The following is a 17,053-nucleotide window of genomic DNA, read 5'->3' as shown; positions in this document are numbered from 1 at the left end:
TAACATTTTAGAGGTTGCAAGTCCACTCCGTCCTACTTCTTGTTCAGCCAATCACTAAGACAAATAAGTTTGTTTACATTTGCAGGAGATAACATTGCCCGCTTCTTGTTTACGATGTCACCTGAAAGTGAGAACAGACGTTCTCATAGCACTGTTGTAGCCAGTGTCGCAAGATATTTACATGCCAGATGTGCTAAAGATTCATATCTCCCTTCATGCTTCAACCACCATTCCAGGGGACATGCGTCCATGCTGATGACAGGTTCTGCTCGATAACAATCCAAAGCAGAGCAGACCGATGCATGTTCATTTTCATTATCTGAGTCAGATACCACCAGCAGAAGGTTGATTTTCTTTTTTGGTGGTTCGGGTTCTATAGTTTCTGCATCGGAGTGTAGTTCTTTTAAGACTTCTGAAAGCATGCTCCACACCTCGACCCTCTCAGATTTTGGAAGGCACTTCAAATTCTTAAACCTTGGGTCGAATGCTGTAGCTATCTTTAGAAATCTCACATTGATACCTTCTTTGCGCTTTGTCAAATCTGAAGTGAAAGTGTTCTTAAAATGAACAACATGTGCTGGGTCATCATCCGAGACTGTTAGAACATGAAATATATGGCAGAATGCAGGTAAAACAGAGCAGGAGACATACAATTCTCCCCCCAGGAGTTCAGTCAAAAATGTAATTAATGCATTATTTTTTTAATGAGCGTCATCAGCATGGAAGCATGTCCTCTGGAATGGTGGCCAAAGCATGAAGGGGCATACGAATGTTTAGCATATCTGGCATGTAAATACCTTGCAATGCCGACTACAAAAATGCCATACAAATGCCTGTTCTTACTTTCTGATGACATTGTAAATAAGAAGAGGGCAGTATTATCTCATGTAAATGTAAACAAACTTGTTTGTCTTAGCGATTGGCTGAACAAGAAGTAAGACTGAGTGGACTTGTTAGCTCTGAAGTTTTACATTGTTTTGTTTTTGCGTGCAGTTATGTAACAAAAAAAAAATCTACATTTGTAAGTTGCACTTTCACTATAAAGATATTGCACTACAGTACTTGTATGAGGTGAATTGAAAAATACTATTTATTTTCTTAATCATTTTTACAGTGCAAATATTTAGAATCAAAACTAATATATACACTTTGATTTCAATTACAACACAGAATACAATATATGAAAATGTAGAAAAACATCCAAAATATTTTTTAAATTTTTATTGGTATTCTATTGTTTAACAGTGTGATTAAAACAGTGATTAATTGTGATTAATGATTTTAATCGCGATTAATTTTTTAGAGTGAATCACGTGAGTAAACTGCAATTAATTGACAGCCCTAATATAAACATTTTAATTGGTGTGGGTACGGGCAGCAAAGGGCATTCCTGGGGGAAGGGAGGAGGGCTCATGGACTGGGAGGCTGCAGTTAGAGAGCATTTTAATCCCATGGACGGAGCAGCCTGTTTCCTTCTCCAGCTTGCTGGATCATTTCCACTTGGAGCTCCCGTGAACAGCCCTTCTATTGAGCAGTTAGCATTCAGCACTGAATACTCAGGACTAGATTCTTGTCTTGTTGCGTCATAAGTGAAAAAGGAAGGGGCTCCCATTTCTTTTTTCATGTTCCCTGGGCTTGCTTGTGCATAGTGGGGCGTGGAGAGTGGAGCCTTCTCGGGGAGGTCAGCCTCGCAGTTTGAGAAACCTGTGCTATTTTCTGAGAGGAGAAGGCCCGGAAGGAATTGAATTTGCTCTAGGTTTTTGAATCTCTAATTTGTGTGTATTGGGGGCTGAGTGGAGAGTTGTTGAGAAACCTCTCAGAAATATATTTAGCTGGTAAGCTTTGTGGGATAAGAACATATGGCCATACTGGATCAGACCAAAGGTCCATCTAGCCCAGTATCCTGGCTTCCGCCAGTGGCCAATGCCAGGCATTTCAGAGGGAATGAACAGAACAGGTATCATCAAGTGATCCATTCCCTGTCACCCATTCCCAGCTTCTGACAAGAACTCTTAGTGTGTATATGTACAGTACTGTGGGACACTGATCTTTGCTGGGACCTCTAAGATGACCTAGAGCATATTATTAATTAATTAATTAATATTATTTTATTTATTATTGATTACTACCCCTTCTAATTTTGGAAAACAAACATTCTCTAGATGCATTTTTAAATGCTACAAGAAATACTGTTCTCTTTTTACACTTTAGTATATCTTCATTTCTATTGCTTTGTTTTGCTGGGTTTTTTTTTTAGTATCCTCAGATCAGATGATTTTGGCCCTTCCATATTACTGTTGCCAATCCAGATGGCCCATCTGGACTTTTTTGAGAGTCAAGATTTCTGTATGGGTCTGGCAAGAAGTGCTCTTTTTGATGGGACAGATTTCTCTGGCTCTTGTATAGATTTTCTCTTTTCTCCTGGTCTCCCTTTTCTCTGTTTGTTTGGTATCTTCTCCATCTTTATCTTCTCTCTCTCCATCCTCTTTTCTCCTTGGCTACCTCCTTTTACCAGTTTTTCCCCCCCTCATATTTCCTCATCCTCCCCCTTTCCTTTTCCTTCTCAATTGTCTCCCTCATCCCTGTTGTCATTGTTTTCTTGCCTCTTCCCCCTTGTTTTGTTGCTTTGTCCTCGTTGCCTGCCTGTCTTACTGATGCACCGCCTCAGTGCTTAAAGTGTGTGTAGGGGGACAGGTCACAAGGGGTCACAGACCTGGCAAAAAAAAATAATTAAGAATCGAAGCAGGTTGCTGAGGGGCACGCTTTAAGCACAGTTTTATCAAAGTTGCATCTCCCAGATTATTATAGACCCCACGCATTTTTTCAGACCATTTTAAGCACTGACCACTGTGCTGGGCCAACTTGGCTTGCTGTTAGATTCAGCAGCGGCTGTTGCAGAGAAGGAAGCATTGCGTGGGCACTTGGTGTAGACCAGCTTCTCACAGATATTCTATCCAGCCAACTCACTTTAGCTTTGTACCCCTGTGGGACTGAATCAATGGTTTTGGGCTTTCATGCCTCTTCACATGCACTAGTGGGTTGAGGCTCCAGGGTCATCATGATGATTTCCCCCAAAAAGCTACTAGTGAGTGAATACTAACCCCTGCCATGTGACTGGGACCGAGAAACAAAGACCAGTCTCTTGTGAACTCTCATGTGTGTCGCACATTAATTACATGGCGTTCAAAGTAAATGGAAGTTTTGGCAAAAGTGCAGAGAGGGGGCCGCCCTTCGGCCTGGGAATGAACCTGGCACAGAAAAGGAGGAGGTGATTGTGAACTTTCAAATCTTCCTGCAAGGAAATGTTGTTGCATAGAAATCAGAGAAAGTAAAATCTTCCGTACTGCTATGTGTGGCAGACTCAGAATCACTGGAGATCTACATAATACACTAAAATGAGAGCATGAAGGGGCTGCAAACTGACAGACAAAGTCATCCAAAAAAATCAAGAATACAAATTATAAAATAAAATAGCCTATCTCCTAGAACTGGAAGGGACCCTGAAAGGTCATTGAGTCCAGCCACCTGCCTTCACTAGCAGGACCAAGTACTGATTTTGCCCCAGATCCCTAAGTGGCCCCTTCAAGGATTGAACTCACAATGCTGGGTTTAGTAGGCCAATGCTCAAACCACTGAGCTATCCCTCCCCCCTTTACTTTAAGGCATGTGAAATTACCCCTGGGAAAAGGCACATATTCTTTAAAAGAAACCAGGTGCTGGAGCAGATGATTGACCATCATGTTGCAGAGCTATGTAATGAGTCTAAGTCAGGTGAATTTGAATAGTTAACAGATGGATCAATTAGATACCAGTTTATTTCTGGTATAACTGATCACTAGGTCAAAGCAAGGCTACTGTGAGAAATGGACTTGACATTGCAAAGAACAGTGCCTGCTTCTAGGGCTGGTGAAAACTGCCCAAAATACATGCTAGCAAGCAAAGGAAAAAACAAAATGCCCTTAATTAAAATGCACACACCTAATTGAAAATGCACCCCGAGCACAAAAACGTACTGAGGATATAGGGATGGAATTGCTGCACATGATGGGATTCTGGAGAATGGCTGTGTCGTCATAATTCCACGCACAGCATGAGGTCAGAAATACCACACATAAATCACCATGTGGTTCCTTAGGAGGATAAGGATAGAGTTTGAGATCTTCCTGGCTTGCCAGGCATGAATGGCGCTATGGAAAATAAGATCTGTAGTGAAATACAGGAATCAGAATGCGAATGAACCATTGCAACCACATAAGATTCCTGAATGTCCTTGGTCCAAGATTTGGGCCAGTCTTTTAAAATTGACATATGCCCTCTTGGGTGGAATACTACTCCAAATTTTTAAAACAGAGCTGTTGCACAATACATGGAGTAACAAGGTAATAGCACAGTGTAAACACAGTTTGCTCACCGTGGGATTCCAGATGAGTTAATAACAAATAATGGGCTATAATTCACAACTCTCTTAGCTGTATCAGTTCAAGCACACCAGGGCAAGCCCATACTACACACCATCAAATGGGTTAGCAGACAATAAACAGAACAAAAGGGCCCCATTGGATTCACGGGGTCCATACTTGGCATTGTTGGAATATCACAACACCTCTCACAATGGTTCCTTAGGACCACCAGTTCAGATTTATGGGTGGAAGGACAAAGACCTTTAACATGTTTCTTGGACCAAAGACAATTAACCCTGAAGTAGTGCCAACAGAATGATAGGCCAAGAAACTAGAACATAAAGAAACTACTACAACAAGAATGCTAGACACTTACCCCTTGCGAGTGGGAGAGTATGTTAGATTTCAAAAAGGCCGTGTCTGGGAACTTGCCATGGTAATTGGCTATACCAGCTGCACCAAGGTTATGTGACATAAGCATCCCTGAGGATCAGTCCTACAGGAGGAAAGAAGACAACTAAACAAAACCAAGAAGGACTTTGACTTAGTTTCTTAAGGCCAACCAAGATACTACCAGCAGTGCTCCTGGACGGGCTGACATAATACACATCCAGTCAACGACAATGAAATGACAAAAAACAGCAAATCCAGGCTCAAGGTAGCAGATCCATCTCCAGGACTGTTCTGAGAACAGGTGGCCATGTGATCAGAAAGCCACTAAGCTTGAGAGGTAATTGTTATTGACTAATGGTCCAGAGAAGGCAGAAGAATCCTTTCATTTGCTCTGAGGGTTGACGTCATCTACTCTGACCTACAGCCTAAACTTCGCTGTGTTTTATTAATTGCCCATATTCATTTTTGGTGGTGGTTTGGGTTGATAGTATATTATTGCATTTGTTTGTTTGACTGTTTTAAAAAAGAGGTAACATCAGCCACTAGAATTGATGATGACTGACCCCTGCCATGTACCAGGAGTATAATTGTTTGTAACCCAGTCCCATGTCAGGTGGCTGGGGCTAGGAAATAAATCTCAGTGTTTGGGGAAGATTTCAGAGCGATCATGATTCCTCCCCCCCCCCTTTAAAAGAGAGGGACTCTTTCAAAAGCTTCCAGTGCTTTGCTGTAGTCAACCTTGGGACACTTCCAATAGTGCATACTACAGTGTGCTTCTCAGGCGATGGAGGCACTTGGTGTATGCAACTAGCAACTAAACAGCGTATGTTACAGGAGATAAGGAAGGAGCAAGACATGAGCGGGTTTCTAGTCAAAGCACGTGATGTACAGCTAGCTCTGGCTATAAGCCTGTTCATGACTTGCTGCTTTATAATCACCTGCAGTGCACACTATTAGGGAGCCGGTCCCAACTCTGCTAGACTAGTTGTCTGTATTAATGGCAGCAAGGGTTGAACTGGGGGGAGAATATTCTGGTGGTGCTTGACTCATGGCCTCGTTGTCAAGCTTTCACCCTAGTTTGCTCTCCCCTCAACATTCCCCCCCACCACCTTCTCCTGTGGGCTGCTACTTCCTTCATCTTTCTTCTCATAGATGCTGTCCCTCTTCCCTTTTCTCTTTCCCACATCCCAGGGTGGCTTGCTTTCTGGAGTGCGCACTCCAAGCCTTGGTACAATAACTAGGAGTAACGGGATGAATTTAAGAAAAAGAAACATTAGGCTGGAGATACACCCCCAAGTAGGGAAGAGTCTATTAAAGTGAGTAATAACATCTCCAAGGAAGGGATGGAACATTTAAAACTAGACTAGACAAAGCCCTAGACGAGAATACACAGTAGGGAACAACCCTAGCAGGGCCCCAGAACATGGTTAAAGTGACCTGCCAGAACTTTTCCAGACTAATTTCCATGCTACTCAACCACAGTGGATAAACACAGTTAGATGTTAATGCTTAAATGATTAGCACTGAAATAGTTAAATGTTGTCAGTTTAAAACTGTTGTCATTAGGCTACGCAGTTGACACCTCTCGTGATAAACTAGACAAGTCTCTTATAGGTATTGGGTCAAATTCAATCCAGAGGTAACTCCGTTAAAGTCAGGGGAGAGACGCCAGGGATGAGTTTGCTCCATTGTTTCAGGAAATAACTATAGACTGGTTACAGTCTGGTCCCTGCTAGAGGGTTTTCTTCACCACCAGTAGTATTCACAAATAAATAAATAAATAAATAAGAAAGACACTGAAGGCACAGCTCCTGCAGAAAATGGAGCCACCAGGAAAGTTTTATTTATATACAGGTAGTGCTTTATGTATTTAGTGTCTGATCCAAAGCCTGTTGAAAGCAATAGAAAGACCCTACTGGCTTCAGTGAGTTTTACGCAGGTCCCTATTGCAGTAATGTTATGTTCAACAATTAGATCTTATCATGTGAACTTTTGTGTTTCGGTTGATAGCTTTTAGGCCCTGCTCCTGCGCCCACTGAAGTAAATGAGAGTTTGTCCTTTGACTTCAGTGGATGCTGGATTAGGCCCTTCACGATTTGCTGGGTATACTCTGGTGCGGCTGTCCTGCAGAGACCAATGGCCAACAGTGTTTTGTTCTGTTAAGGAGAATACGGCTTGGGAGTTTAAAAGTCCTGACTTGTCCTCTATGTTAGTATGGTTGATTGATTTAGGTCATGACAATGTTGTAATGTGTGAACTTCTTTTTCCCCAGAAGAAATATTAGAATAAGATGTACTATTGTTTTTCCTTTTACTATCATTATTACTTATTTGCATTGCAATAGCATGCAAAGACCCCATACTAGGATTGTCGCCCCATTGTGATAATCACTGTACAAGCACAGAATATGTGACGGTCAATGCAGATTTAGTGCTGATTAATAGTTGTGGAGGCTAAAGTTCTCTATCCACCCACATGGGCAGCAGGAATGCAAGGGTCTTTCATATCAATGTGCTTCAGGCTAGAGAGACCACCTCTAAAGACGAGAAAAGAGTTCAGTCTCCATAAACCACTCAGTCAGCAGCCTTTCTCCAGTGATTGCCACCATGCGTGCCCATTAGAGCCATGTTTTTCCTGATGTGAACACTTATCCACTAGGAACAGGTGTAAGATCACAAGTTAGATTGTCCAATGCCCTACATGAACTTTCTCTAGTAATGATATTTGGTTAGTAAAGTGGAGGGCTGCATTTGATCTGGAGAACTACAGATGGAAGATTCCATATTCTAGGGGCAGTCCCCTGAGTCCTCCTTATACCCACCATATTTTTTGTCCCAAGCCACACCCCTTTGTCTTGAGATGTCACAAGAATAGCTAATCGTGGCTGGCTGGGTCAGCACTGGGATTGGCTGCAGAACGAGGTGGCGGTGACTGATGTAGTAGATGCAACTGTTCCCTCTGAAAATGTTGAACCAATACCACAGCTTGGTAGTAAGGTTCAGTGTGTTGCAGGAATTGCCATCTCTCAGGTAAAATGTAAAATGAAGTCTCCTTGACCGCATCTGGATATTAAATATCTCATGGTACTCTTTGCAAGTGTAATGGTGTGCAGGCCAGTTTTTGCTTTCAATATTCACAATCTATAGACATAACTTCCCCTCTACTTCAATTGCTTAGCACCCAGTTTTAAATCTGCTTTGTGGTATTGTTGGAAGGTTATAATGAAAGCGATAAACAAAAATTAGGAGTGGATCGCATTCAGGTTCAATGATGGGTGGTTGAATCAATTTTTTTTTCCTTTGACCCATTTCTAGTTCTAACAGCAGCCATATCCCACTTCAGAGGTGACTCAGCAATCGGTAAATCGAAGCAGTCCATATGGGATGAATCGTGATCCCTGTGCAAAGCTGAAGTAAATAGTCCTATTTATTGTCAAATCACTTGAAAATTCTGAGTTCAGCAGGCAATCACACCAGAAGGTTTACAGAGTGGAGAGATTTGCACATTGGCATTATGGATACTGAGAAATAACCATACAATGACTATGCCAATCACACAACCACATTCAGATTGCAGAATATTGCATAACTAGTGGAAAATCCCTGCACTGTGATTGGCTGAGACAAAATAAAGGACAGATTAGATGCTCATAATGGTCTCTCTTGGCCTTAAATCTATGACTCTATGAATTCCCCTTCAGTACAATTATTCACATATATAACATCAACTACAATCTACTCTGGCTAACAGTCATTATTAGCCAGTCAAAATGTAGGAATTTACATAAACACTGTATATCTCAATCTCAATAGCTAGTCTTTGAATATGCAAATTTACAAAGTCTTATTGGTTACTATAATCTCTCAGCTCCAATTAGCTCCTGTAATGAGAATTTCTTCAAGCTGTTTGCCAGCAATACATATAAGAACATAAGAATGGTCATACTGGTTCAGACCAATGGTCCAGATAGCCCAGTATCCTGTCTTCCAACAGTGGTAAATGCCAGGTGCTTCAGATGGAATAAATAGAACAGGTAATCATCAGGTGATCTATCCCCTGGTGTCCACTCTCAGCATCTGGCAGTCAGAGGTTTAGGGATGCCCAGAGCATGGGGTTGCATCCCTAACTATCTTGGCTAATAGCCATTGATGGACCTATCCTCCATGAACTTATCTAGTTCTTTTTTGAACCCTATTACAGTTTTGGCCTTCACAACATCCCCTGTCACTTCAGCGACTCAATTCCTTCAGCTGAAGCAGAAAAACGTCAACATTTACATGACAGAGAAGAGAAAAAACAAGGAAAGAAAATTATGCTGTCAATCTTCTGTGAGAGAGAATTTAAAAAATAAAAGCTTTTGACTAACTTCCCTCTTTCCCTACAGATCATCAAGGCTCTTGTCCTCAGAACAACTGTCATATATTTAGGGTTGGCAGAATTTGATTTTTATATTTTTAGAATTTCAACAGATATCAATGTTTTTTAGGCTTTCCTTGCCCCTTTCCCTCCAATTTTTATCTATTTAAATGTTCACAATTACACAAAATTATGAGTTTTAAGCATTTTTAAAATTGTTATAGATTTCCTGCAATTGTGAAAATTTAAATTATGGGGGTTGTCAGACAACGGAGGTGGAGGGTGTCAGTCAATTATTATTTAATGACAGTAAATGTTGAGATTCAAAAGGTTAAATCTTTATAACCAGGAAAACACAGATCGTCAGCAGCACGTCAAAAGATACAAAGTAAATGAGACCTCAATAAATTCTCAAGCAGCATTTTTCTTACTTTGCCTATTTGTAAGTTTCGATTATTAATGATGGAAATATTTTTTCATTGGTTTGTATATGTACGGTGAAATGGACGGTTACCAACATTTACCAATAAAAATCTAATCTTTCCAAGCCTACATATATTTGTGTTTCCTTTGGGGAATCCCAGCCCCTCTTTCCCAGTTCAGTTTTGAAACACAATGGAAACGAAAACATACTAGTTGTTCTAGAGAGAAAGAGCCTTACTGACTTTTAGGTAAGGAAATGGGTGGGAATAAGTAAGAGATAAGAAGGCAGATAAAGGCCCCGACCCTGCAAAGACTTAGGCACATGTTTAACTTTAAACACATGGATACTCCCATTGTTAAAAATACGAGGAGTCCCACTGAATTCAACGAGACTACGTGCATGCCCAAGTTAAGCAGATTCCCAAGTCTTTGCAGGACTGGGGCAAAAAGGAGGAAAAGTGGGAAGTAGATTTATAATACTTTTTAAAAATTGTTTTAAAAACTGACCTTTCAGCAGTGTGGGAACCCATTTTATTTTTTTTGTAGGTTCTTTCCTTCCATTTGAGTTTAACTTAGAACATTAAAAATGTCCACTTAGAAATAATTTGAGTGTGATTTCATTAAACACAATAATAAAAATATTTTTGGCTAATAAACACATTGGTGTTCAGCCTCATTCTTTATGATAAATACTTTGGCAAATTTCATTTAGTCCAGGAAATGCTTATTACTTTGAGGAAACACCTTCAAATTGTCTTTATGAAAGTACTCTGAAGTTAACTGTCCTGTTCTCAAGTTATTTAGCAAGAAAATCAAGAATGAAAAATTACCTTGGTTTCAAGAGTCTGCTTCTTTCGGTCATACAGAAATGGTATAATATTTATAATGTGCTTGTCTTCACTTACATATCAAAAAATATAGAAAAGCTTGCAAAATGCAGCATGTAAAATGACAGGTTGATTGACAGTCCACTTTTAGTCCCTGATATATTTACTTATTATTTAAAGAGGCACTGTCATCTCAAAACCTATATTTAAAAAAAAATCCTTACCTGTGTTCTTTACTAATAGTGTAACAAAGTTATCGTATTGCGTTACTATACAGAGTCCCCATGGGGTGACTGCATTAAATATTACTAGCACACCCACAGACAGCCCATAAAAGGTCTGACTCCTCCCATGCGGGAAGGACTTCTGCATTGGGAAGTAATTCTTAGAGGAAGTTTAGGGGCGGATGGGTGTGAGTGCTTCCTGTGGAAGGGAGAAAGTGAAACTGCCCTAGCTCCAGGAGGGGAGCTGTCTTTGTACTCTATTCCTGCAATAAACAGATGTGCTTTTGTTGTTTCATGGAGCTCATGCTTGCATTGTTATTGTGGGGACTGTGCCTGGCTATGCTAACCAACCAATAAATAGACCCCAAGGTCACAGAACAATATTTGGGCCTCAATCCTGCAAAGACAACCATACAGTGAGACCCAGGGCCTGCCTAGAGCCCTGCTGAAGTCTGTAGACGCCTGTGCACGTTCAGGGGCCTGCCCATATGGTTGTTTTTGTAGGGTCATGGCCTCTATTATTAAGATCTGAAAGAATTTAAGAATCAAACTTACTTTTTAATTTGTTTTTTATTGTTTGTTTGTTTGTTTTTTTGCTCAGGTGAGAAACTAAACTAGACCAGTCAGCTTCACTTTTGTTTTTAGTCAGTTTCTCTCTCTCTCTCTTCCTTTTTTTAAATTTTCATTAGTGCACTGCTGCCATATTTGGGATCTGCAAGTCCTTGATAGCAATATTTAAATTTATGCAAAGACACGTTTGTGCTTTTAAGAAATGCATGAAAATATTCTTATTAGTGTTGGGTGTTAGGTTTTGTAAAAACTTTTTTTAAAAATAAAAGAGTTAAAAATAGTTTCCGCCACAGTTAATTTGGGTCCAAAACTACCTGGCAGGTGGGCTCTACAAAACAATGTAATCCATATTCTGCCCTCATTTGCAAATCTGTGGCCTGATGCCATAATTAGATCCACATGGACAGAGTCCTGCTGATTTCAAGCAAAAATACAGCAAATCACTGTTGCAACTACAGTGAGAACTGGTGGGTGCTCCGCACTTTTGCAAAGATCATTTATTACAGGTGCTAAATATGGTTTTAGGAGCCTAACTTTAGGGACCCAATTTTGGAAATCTTGCTCCAGATGCACAGGAAATGCTTGGCTGAATGTCTGACTGCACCAATCAGCACCAGCTGTGATAGCCAGATTTCCATCACTCAGCTCATCATGCCAGTCACATCATTTCAAGAAGCAGACCTTGTTCAGCCAGGTTCTGTAGTGTGCTCTGTAATTTGGTAAATTCGCCAGTAATCCCTTGAACATTGATACTCAGTGTTAGTTTCCTCTATTCTCTACTGCTTGGCAGGTCAAATAATTTTTCATACTGGAAGAGGTTTGATAGATACTTGAATGTGAGACCACAGGGGAAAACCCAGGGTGCTGCAGACAGTGTTGTGTGGGATTCACCGCTAAATTGTTTAGTGTTGCAGTATATTGTTAAACAACAGCTGTGTCTCATCCCATAGGTGACTGCATTAAGAGGTGGGGGGATTTTGCATACTATGGTTTGTAACATACTTTGTCAGCCTTCTAAATGAAGGGTTCTATATAAGTTGTGGTATTAATCGAAGACAGTGGGTTCAGTATGTGTAAAGATATTGACAAGAAAAATACCACCAAATAAAACCTTGAAAAAGCTTTGCCCCCAGGTCCAGCCCCAGACCCAGGCACTGAATATAAATACAGATGGCTTCTGCCAGCTCCCTGTTGCTAGGATGACTCACTCAGTTCTTGTTAGAAAGATGAAGAGCAGGGGATCAGGCTCTCTGCTCAGAGGTGGTGGCAGCTATGTTTGTTTTTACTCCCAGCAGCTGAGCTCAATGCAAAAGCTGCTTTCTGCAGAGCTCGCACCAAAGAGGTGGGGTAGCCTTTCTCATAGGCCTCTCAGACCTCACTCTGCTGTAAGCCTGAGTGCCCATCCCTCTGCCCCACTGCACTGAAGGAGCAGGCGGGATTGGCAGCACCACTGGCTCAATTTCAGCATGTGGCAGGAACACCAGACACGGGGCAGAGATAATGTGGCATATGGCCCTTAGACAGTGTACTGGATCGACCTGCAGAAAAACTTCAACAGGATCTTTTCTTCCGTGAAAGCCAGGAAATCAGATCTCCACGCAGACTTGTGGTTTGTGATTGGGTAAAGTACAGATTAGTTATCAAGGTTCTATTGTAAGGTTTTAAACCCCTGGGCTCAGGGTGGTCTTATGTATGGCCGTGCTGGATGTGATAGAAAGAGGAACAGCTTTCCTGAGAGGGTATAAACATACCAGAAACAATAGCTATATGTTGCTGCAGTGTTTGTTTGCTTTAGTGGCCTTCCTGAAAAAGTGTGAAAAATCCTTGATCCTCATCTGCAAAGGGAGTAAATTCTAGGAAGGAGAGAGTTACTGGTCTGATACTTCTTGGGTGCTTTGCAGTACAATGGTGAATGTGTTGCCTCTGTGCACAGAACCTGCAAACAGTTGCGAAAGGGGAGGTGGGGGTGCATGCAAATGTGGGCATAATTAAGGGAATGAAGGCTGCACCACAACATTATTCCTTCCAGGAATGCACATGGCATAGAGATATACGGAGGGTGCAACATGAAACTGCTGCAACCCATGGTCCAGGGGCTAATCAGTTCGAACAGCATGTGCATAACTATAACTGGTGACTTCTGGTAGGGTTCTGGCAAATGTGTGATTTGCTGCTTCATGTTGCCCTTCTTGAGTACTTCTATATGGACCCCTGTTGCGTATGTGTGTGTGCACCTGGATGCATGAGGCTGGTCTCATGGGTGTTGTCTGGCCATGGTTACTTAGGTCTTTATTTATTCAAATTCAATTCTTAACCAAAGCTGGACTTGTCCTGTTTTTATAACTTTAAAGTATACACTCAAATGAACACTCTAAAACCACCGGATACACTTTAGCAATGCAGCGAGCTGCCCGCACAATGCCAGTGCACTCATGTTTACCCACCAGGATGATAAATCTCACAGACAACCATCCCCTGGACCTCAGCCAGCCCATCACTGCACCCTGAAACTAATGTTTTAGGTCTCTCATGTAGGCTGTGTGGTGTAAAGCGGGTGTGTGGTCATCCAGATCCCTTTCAATACTCTTGGCCTTGGCTATCTGCTATATACCAGGGTCTGACTAACTTCACTTACTGTTAGTCTTTTCTCAGCTGGGTTGCTACCTGCTGCAAGTAGGGGGCCACTTTTGCAGCCTTGGGTTCCCCCCTTCCTACCCTACATATGGCCATGGTCAGTTCCACCAATCTTTACCTCTTCCTGCCTGTGCACATGACCATTAATACTAGTTTTGTGAGAGGAGGAATTACATTCATTGCAATAGTGCCCAAAGGTCCAAGCCAGACTCAAGGCTCCATTGTTCTAGGAGCTGTTCAAGCAAACACATGAGAAGATAGATGCCAGGTCTTCAGGACAAGGATTATAAGGTCACACTCCTACAATCAGATCTCCGTGGCCAGACCCTTGTATCTGTTGGGAGAAAGAATTCATGAGGGGATAAGTGTCCACCTGAGTGGATCTGATTCCAGGATTGGGCCTCAGTGTGTGGGTTCTAACCCTGCCAAGACTTGCACACTGGTTAACTTTATACAGGTGAAGAGTCTTATTGAAATCATGCATAAGGCTTTGCAAGATTGAGGCCTAGGAATGTATGCATCGTGCACTTGTTTCAATTCCCTGCATAATTTTGAAAACGTCTCAGGAGAACAGGGCTCTTGATTTGTCTTGTCACATTAAATTATGCATCAGATAAATTATTGGTCTCCGTGAAAAAGACTCCTGATGTGCATGGATACATCTCGCTCAGCCTGTGTAGTTTTTTAAAACAGAAATCTGATAGTTGAAGGCAGGAAGAGGATTCTTCTTCTACATGGGTCTGGGCAAGTTTTGACTGAAATCCGGCAGAAAGGCCTCTAGCAAAAATTGTGGTGCTGTATTGTATTTAGAAGAGTGAACGATTATCCTGGGAAATACCTCGTCCTACTGGGATGAGATGGAGGCGCAGTAACGTGACCCTGTTCCTGGTCTACCGGTACTGGCGTCACGCTGTGCAACCCAAGCTGTTGAGTCTTTCAAAGTGATTTCCTTCGCCTCGGGTAGCTAGGTGCAGCTGCTACCCTGCATCTTCGCCGCCTGTGTTAGCCCTCATTTTCAGGGTTCACGTTGGATCTGTCCACCTGGCATAATGCCCAAGGTGATATTTTGGACAAGCCTTCATCGCTGATGGCATCACTCCAACGAGAAATCCCCTCCACCAGTTGTTACACCTCCTCCACCACGATGAGGTTCAGGTGGGACTTGCGGCTGAGACCCCCTATTACAAGGGTTCATCAAGTCTGTTCCAATGTTGGACTCTCAGGCAATCAAGCCTTCACGGTTGCGCAGGAATGGACCAAAGGGTGAACTAGCGTTATGACCAACTGTGTGGCTACGTGTTGAAGAAGAGAAGATTGTATTTAGGGTTGCCAGGCGTTTGGTTTTTGACCGGAATGCCTGGTCGAAAAGGGACCCTGGTGGCTCCTGTCAGCATTGCTGACCGGGCCGCTAAAAGTCTGGTTGGCGGTGCAAAGGGGCTAAGGCAGGCTCCGCACGGCTTACGGAAGTGGTGACAGGTCCCTGCACCCCTAGGTGCAGGGGTGGCCAGGGAGGCCATGCGTGCTGCCCCCCCACCCCGAAAGCCGGCTCCGCAGCTCCTATTGGCTGGGAACTGTGGCCAATGGGAGTTGCCGTGGCGGTGCCTGTGGGTGAGGGCCTCGCATGGAGCCTTCCTGGCTGCCACTGTGCCTAAGGAGCCAGAGGACATGTCGCTGCTTCTGGGAGCCGCCTCGGGTAAGCGCTGGCCAGAGCCTGCCTTACACCCCAAACCCCCTCCTGCACCCCTGCCCGAGCCCTGAGCCCCCTCCTACACTTTGAACCCTTCAGCCCCAGCTATGAGCCCCTTCCCACACCCCAAACCTCACATCCCCAGCCCTACACCACAGCCTGCACCCCTGGCCAGAGCCCTCACCCCCCCACAACCGTCTGCCCCAGCCCGGAGCCCCCTCCCACACTCCGAACCCCTCGGCTCCACACCCTAGCCCGGTGCCCCCTCCTGCACTCCAAACCCTTCATCCCTCCCCCACCTGAGTCCACACCCCCTCCGGGCAACGGGGACGAAGGGGGGATGGAGTGAATGGGGGCAGGGCAGGGGTAGCGGGTGGGGGAAGGGTGTTCAGTTTTCTGCAGTCAGAAAGTTGGCAACCCTAATTGTATTGTAGATTTCAGATCGTTTAAAAGATTTGTATTTACACAAAAGACAAAAAAGCAATTTTGTTATTTTGCAGAGAGCTGGATTGAAAGATGTCTCAATGAAAGTGAAAACAAACGGTATTCCAGTCACACCTCTCTGGGGAATGTTTCTAATGATGAAAGTAAGTAATTTTTCATTCAGTTTAAGTGAGGTTATGGGTATGCCCAGGTGCAGAAGTTAACTTGTTAAAACGTGCCATTGTGACATTGATGCTTATCTTCAAAAACGATCTTTATTTCATCATGACATTGAATATATAAAGAAAAAAGTATATGCCTTACGATGAGGGTAGGTCTACACTGCAATCCAAGGGGTGATTGCAGTTCAGGTAGGAATGCCTCTGCTAACAGAGTTAAAAATAGCAGTGCAAACATGGGGTCACTGGCTTCAACAGGGCTAGCAATGCAAGTACATACCCTGGATTCTGGCATGTTTGTACAGACCTTGCTAAAGCCTGGGCTACTGCATCTGTACTGCTATTTTTAGCAGTACTGTAAGCGCACCTTGGATCGCAGCATAGGCGTAGACTTAGTTGCACTGTGCTGTTTTTCAAGGCAATGATTTGGTAAATGAAGTGAACCGTGTTGTACAACACCAAAAAGCAGTTACACTATACACAGGATTTAAAACTGTTAGTTATTATTTGTGTTGTGGTAGCAACGACGGACACCAGTCATGGACCAGGATCCCACTGTGCTAGGCGCTGTACAAACAATCTAAGTAATGTAAAATAGTGTATATTCAGGTTTCCAAATCCAGTCATTGTTGGAATGAAAGAGCGTTTCAGTTGTGTAGTCCAAAGAGCCAGGTTACTGTGATATCTGATAATTTTATACATGTTTTCATTGGAACGTTTGCTAGCCTCCCATTAAAAATGTATTGAAGAGGAAGTAGCGTTGTCTGGTTAGATCAGGATACTTGGAGTCAGGGCTTCAGTAGGGCTCTGTGTGGGCACAGGGGTCTGCCTTAATAGAATAGGTTGCAGGATTCAGGGCTCACTGTATAAAAAGTTATGACCTGTAAAATGCAACTGTCAGGATTAGATCAAGAGTAAAATCATCTGTTTTGTTTTT

The 17,053-nt window shown here is 42.7% G+C and overlaps 1 protein-coding gene across 3 annotated transcripts in view; it reads left to right on the top strand.

Annotated features, from left to right (window-relative positions):
* RFX4 (regulatory factor X4) overlaps positions 1-17,053 on the top strand; it is a 129,744-nt gene that overhangs the window by 11,756 nt on the left and 100,935 nt on the right. For all 3 annotated transcript variants that reach the window (XM_034778210.1, XM_034778200.1, XM_034778191.1), the window contains exon 2: positions 16,015-16,101. In XM_034778210.1, coding sequence (XP_034634101.1) covers positions 16,015-16,101 — 87 coding nt within the window. The remainder of the gene's footprint in view (positions 1-16,014; positions 16,102-17,053) is intronic.

The sequence above is a fragment of the Trachemys scripta genome, chromosome 1, assembly GCF_013100865.1.
Source record: "Trachemys scripta elegans isolate TJP31775 chromosome 1, CAS_Tse_1.0, whole genome shotgun sequence".
NCBI classification, from domain to species: domain Eukaryota; kingdom Metazoa; phylum Chordata; order Testudines; family Emydidae; genus Trachemys; species Trachemys scripta.
Note: the sequence above shows the minus strand (reverse complement) of the source record. Positions and strands in the feature narration are given on the sequence as shown.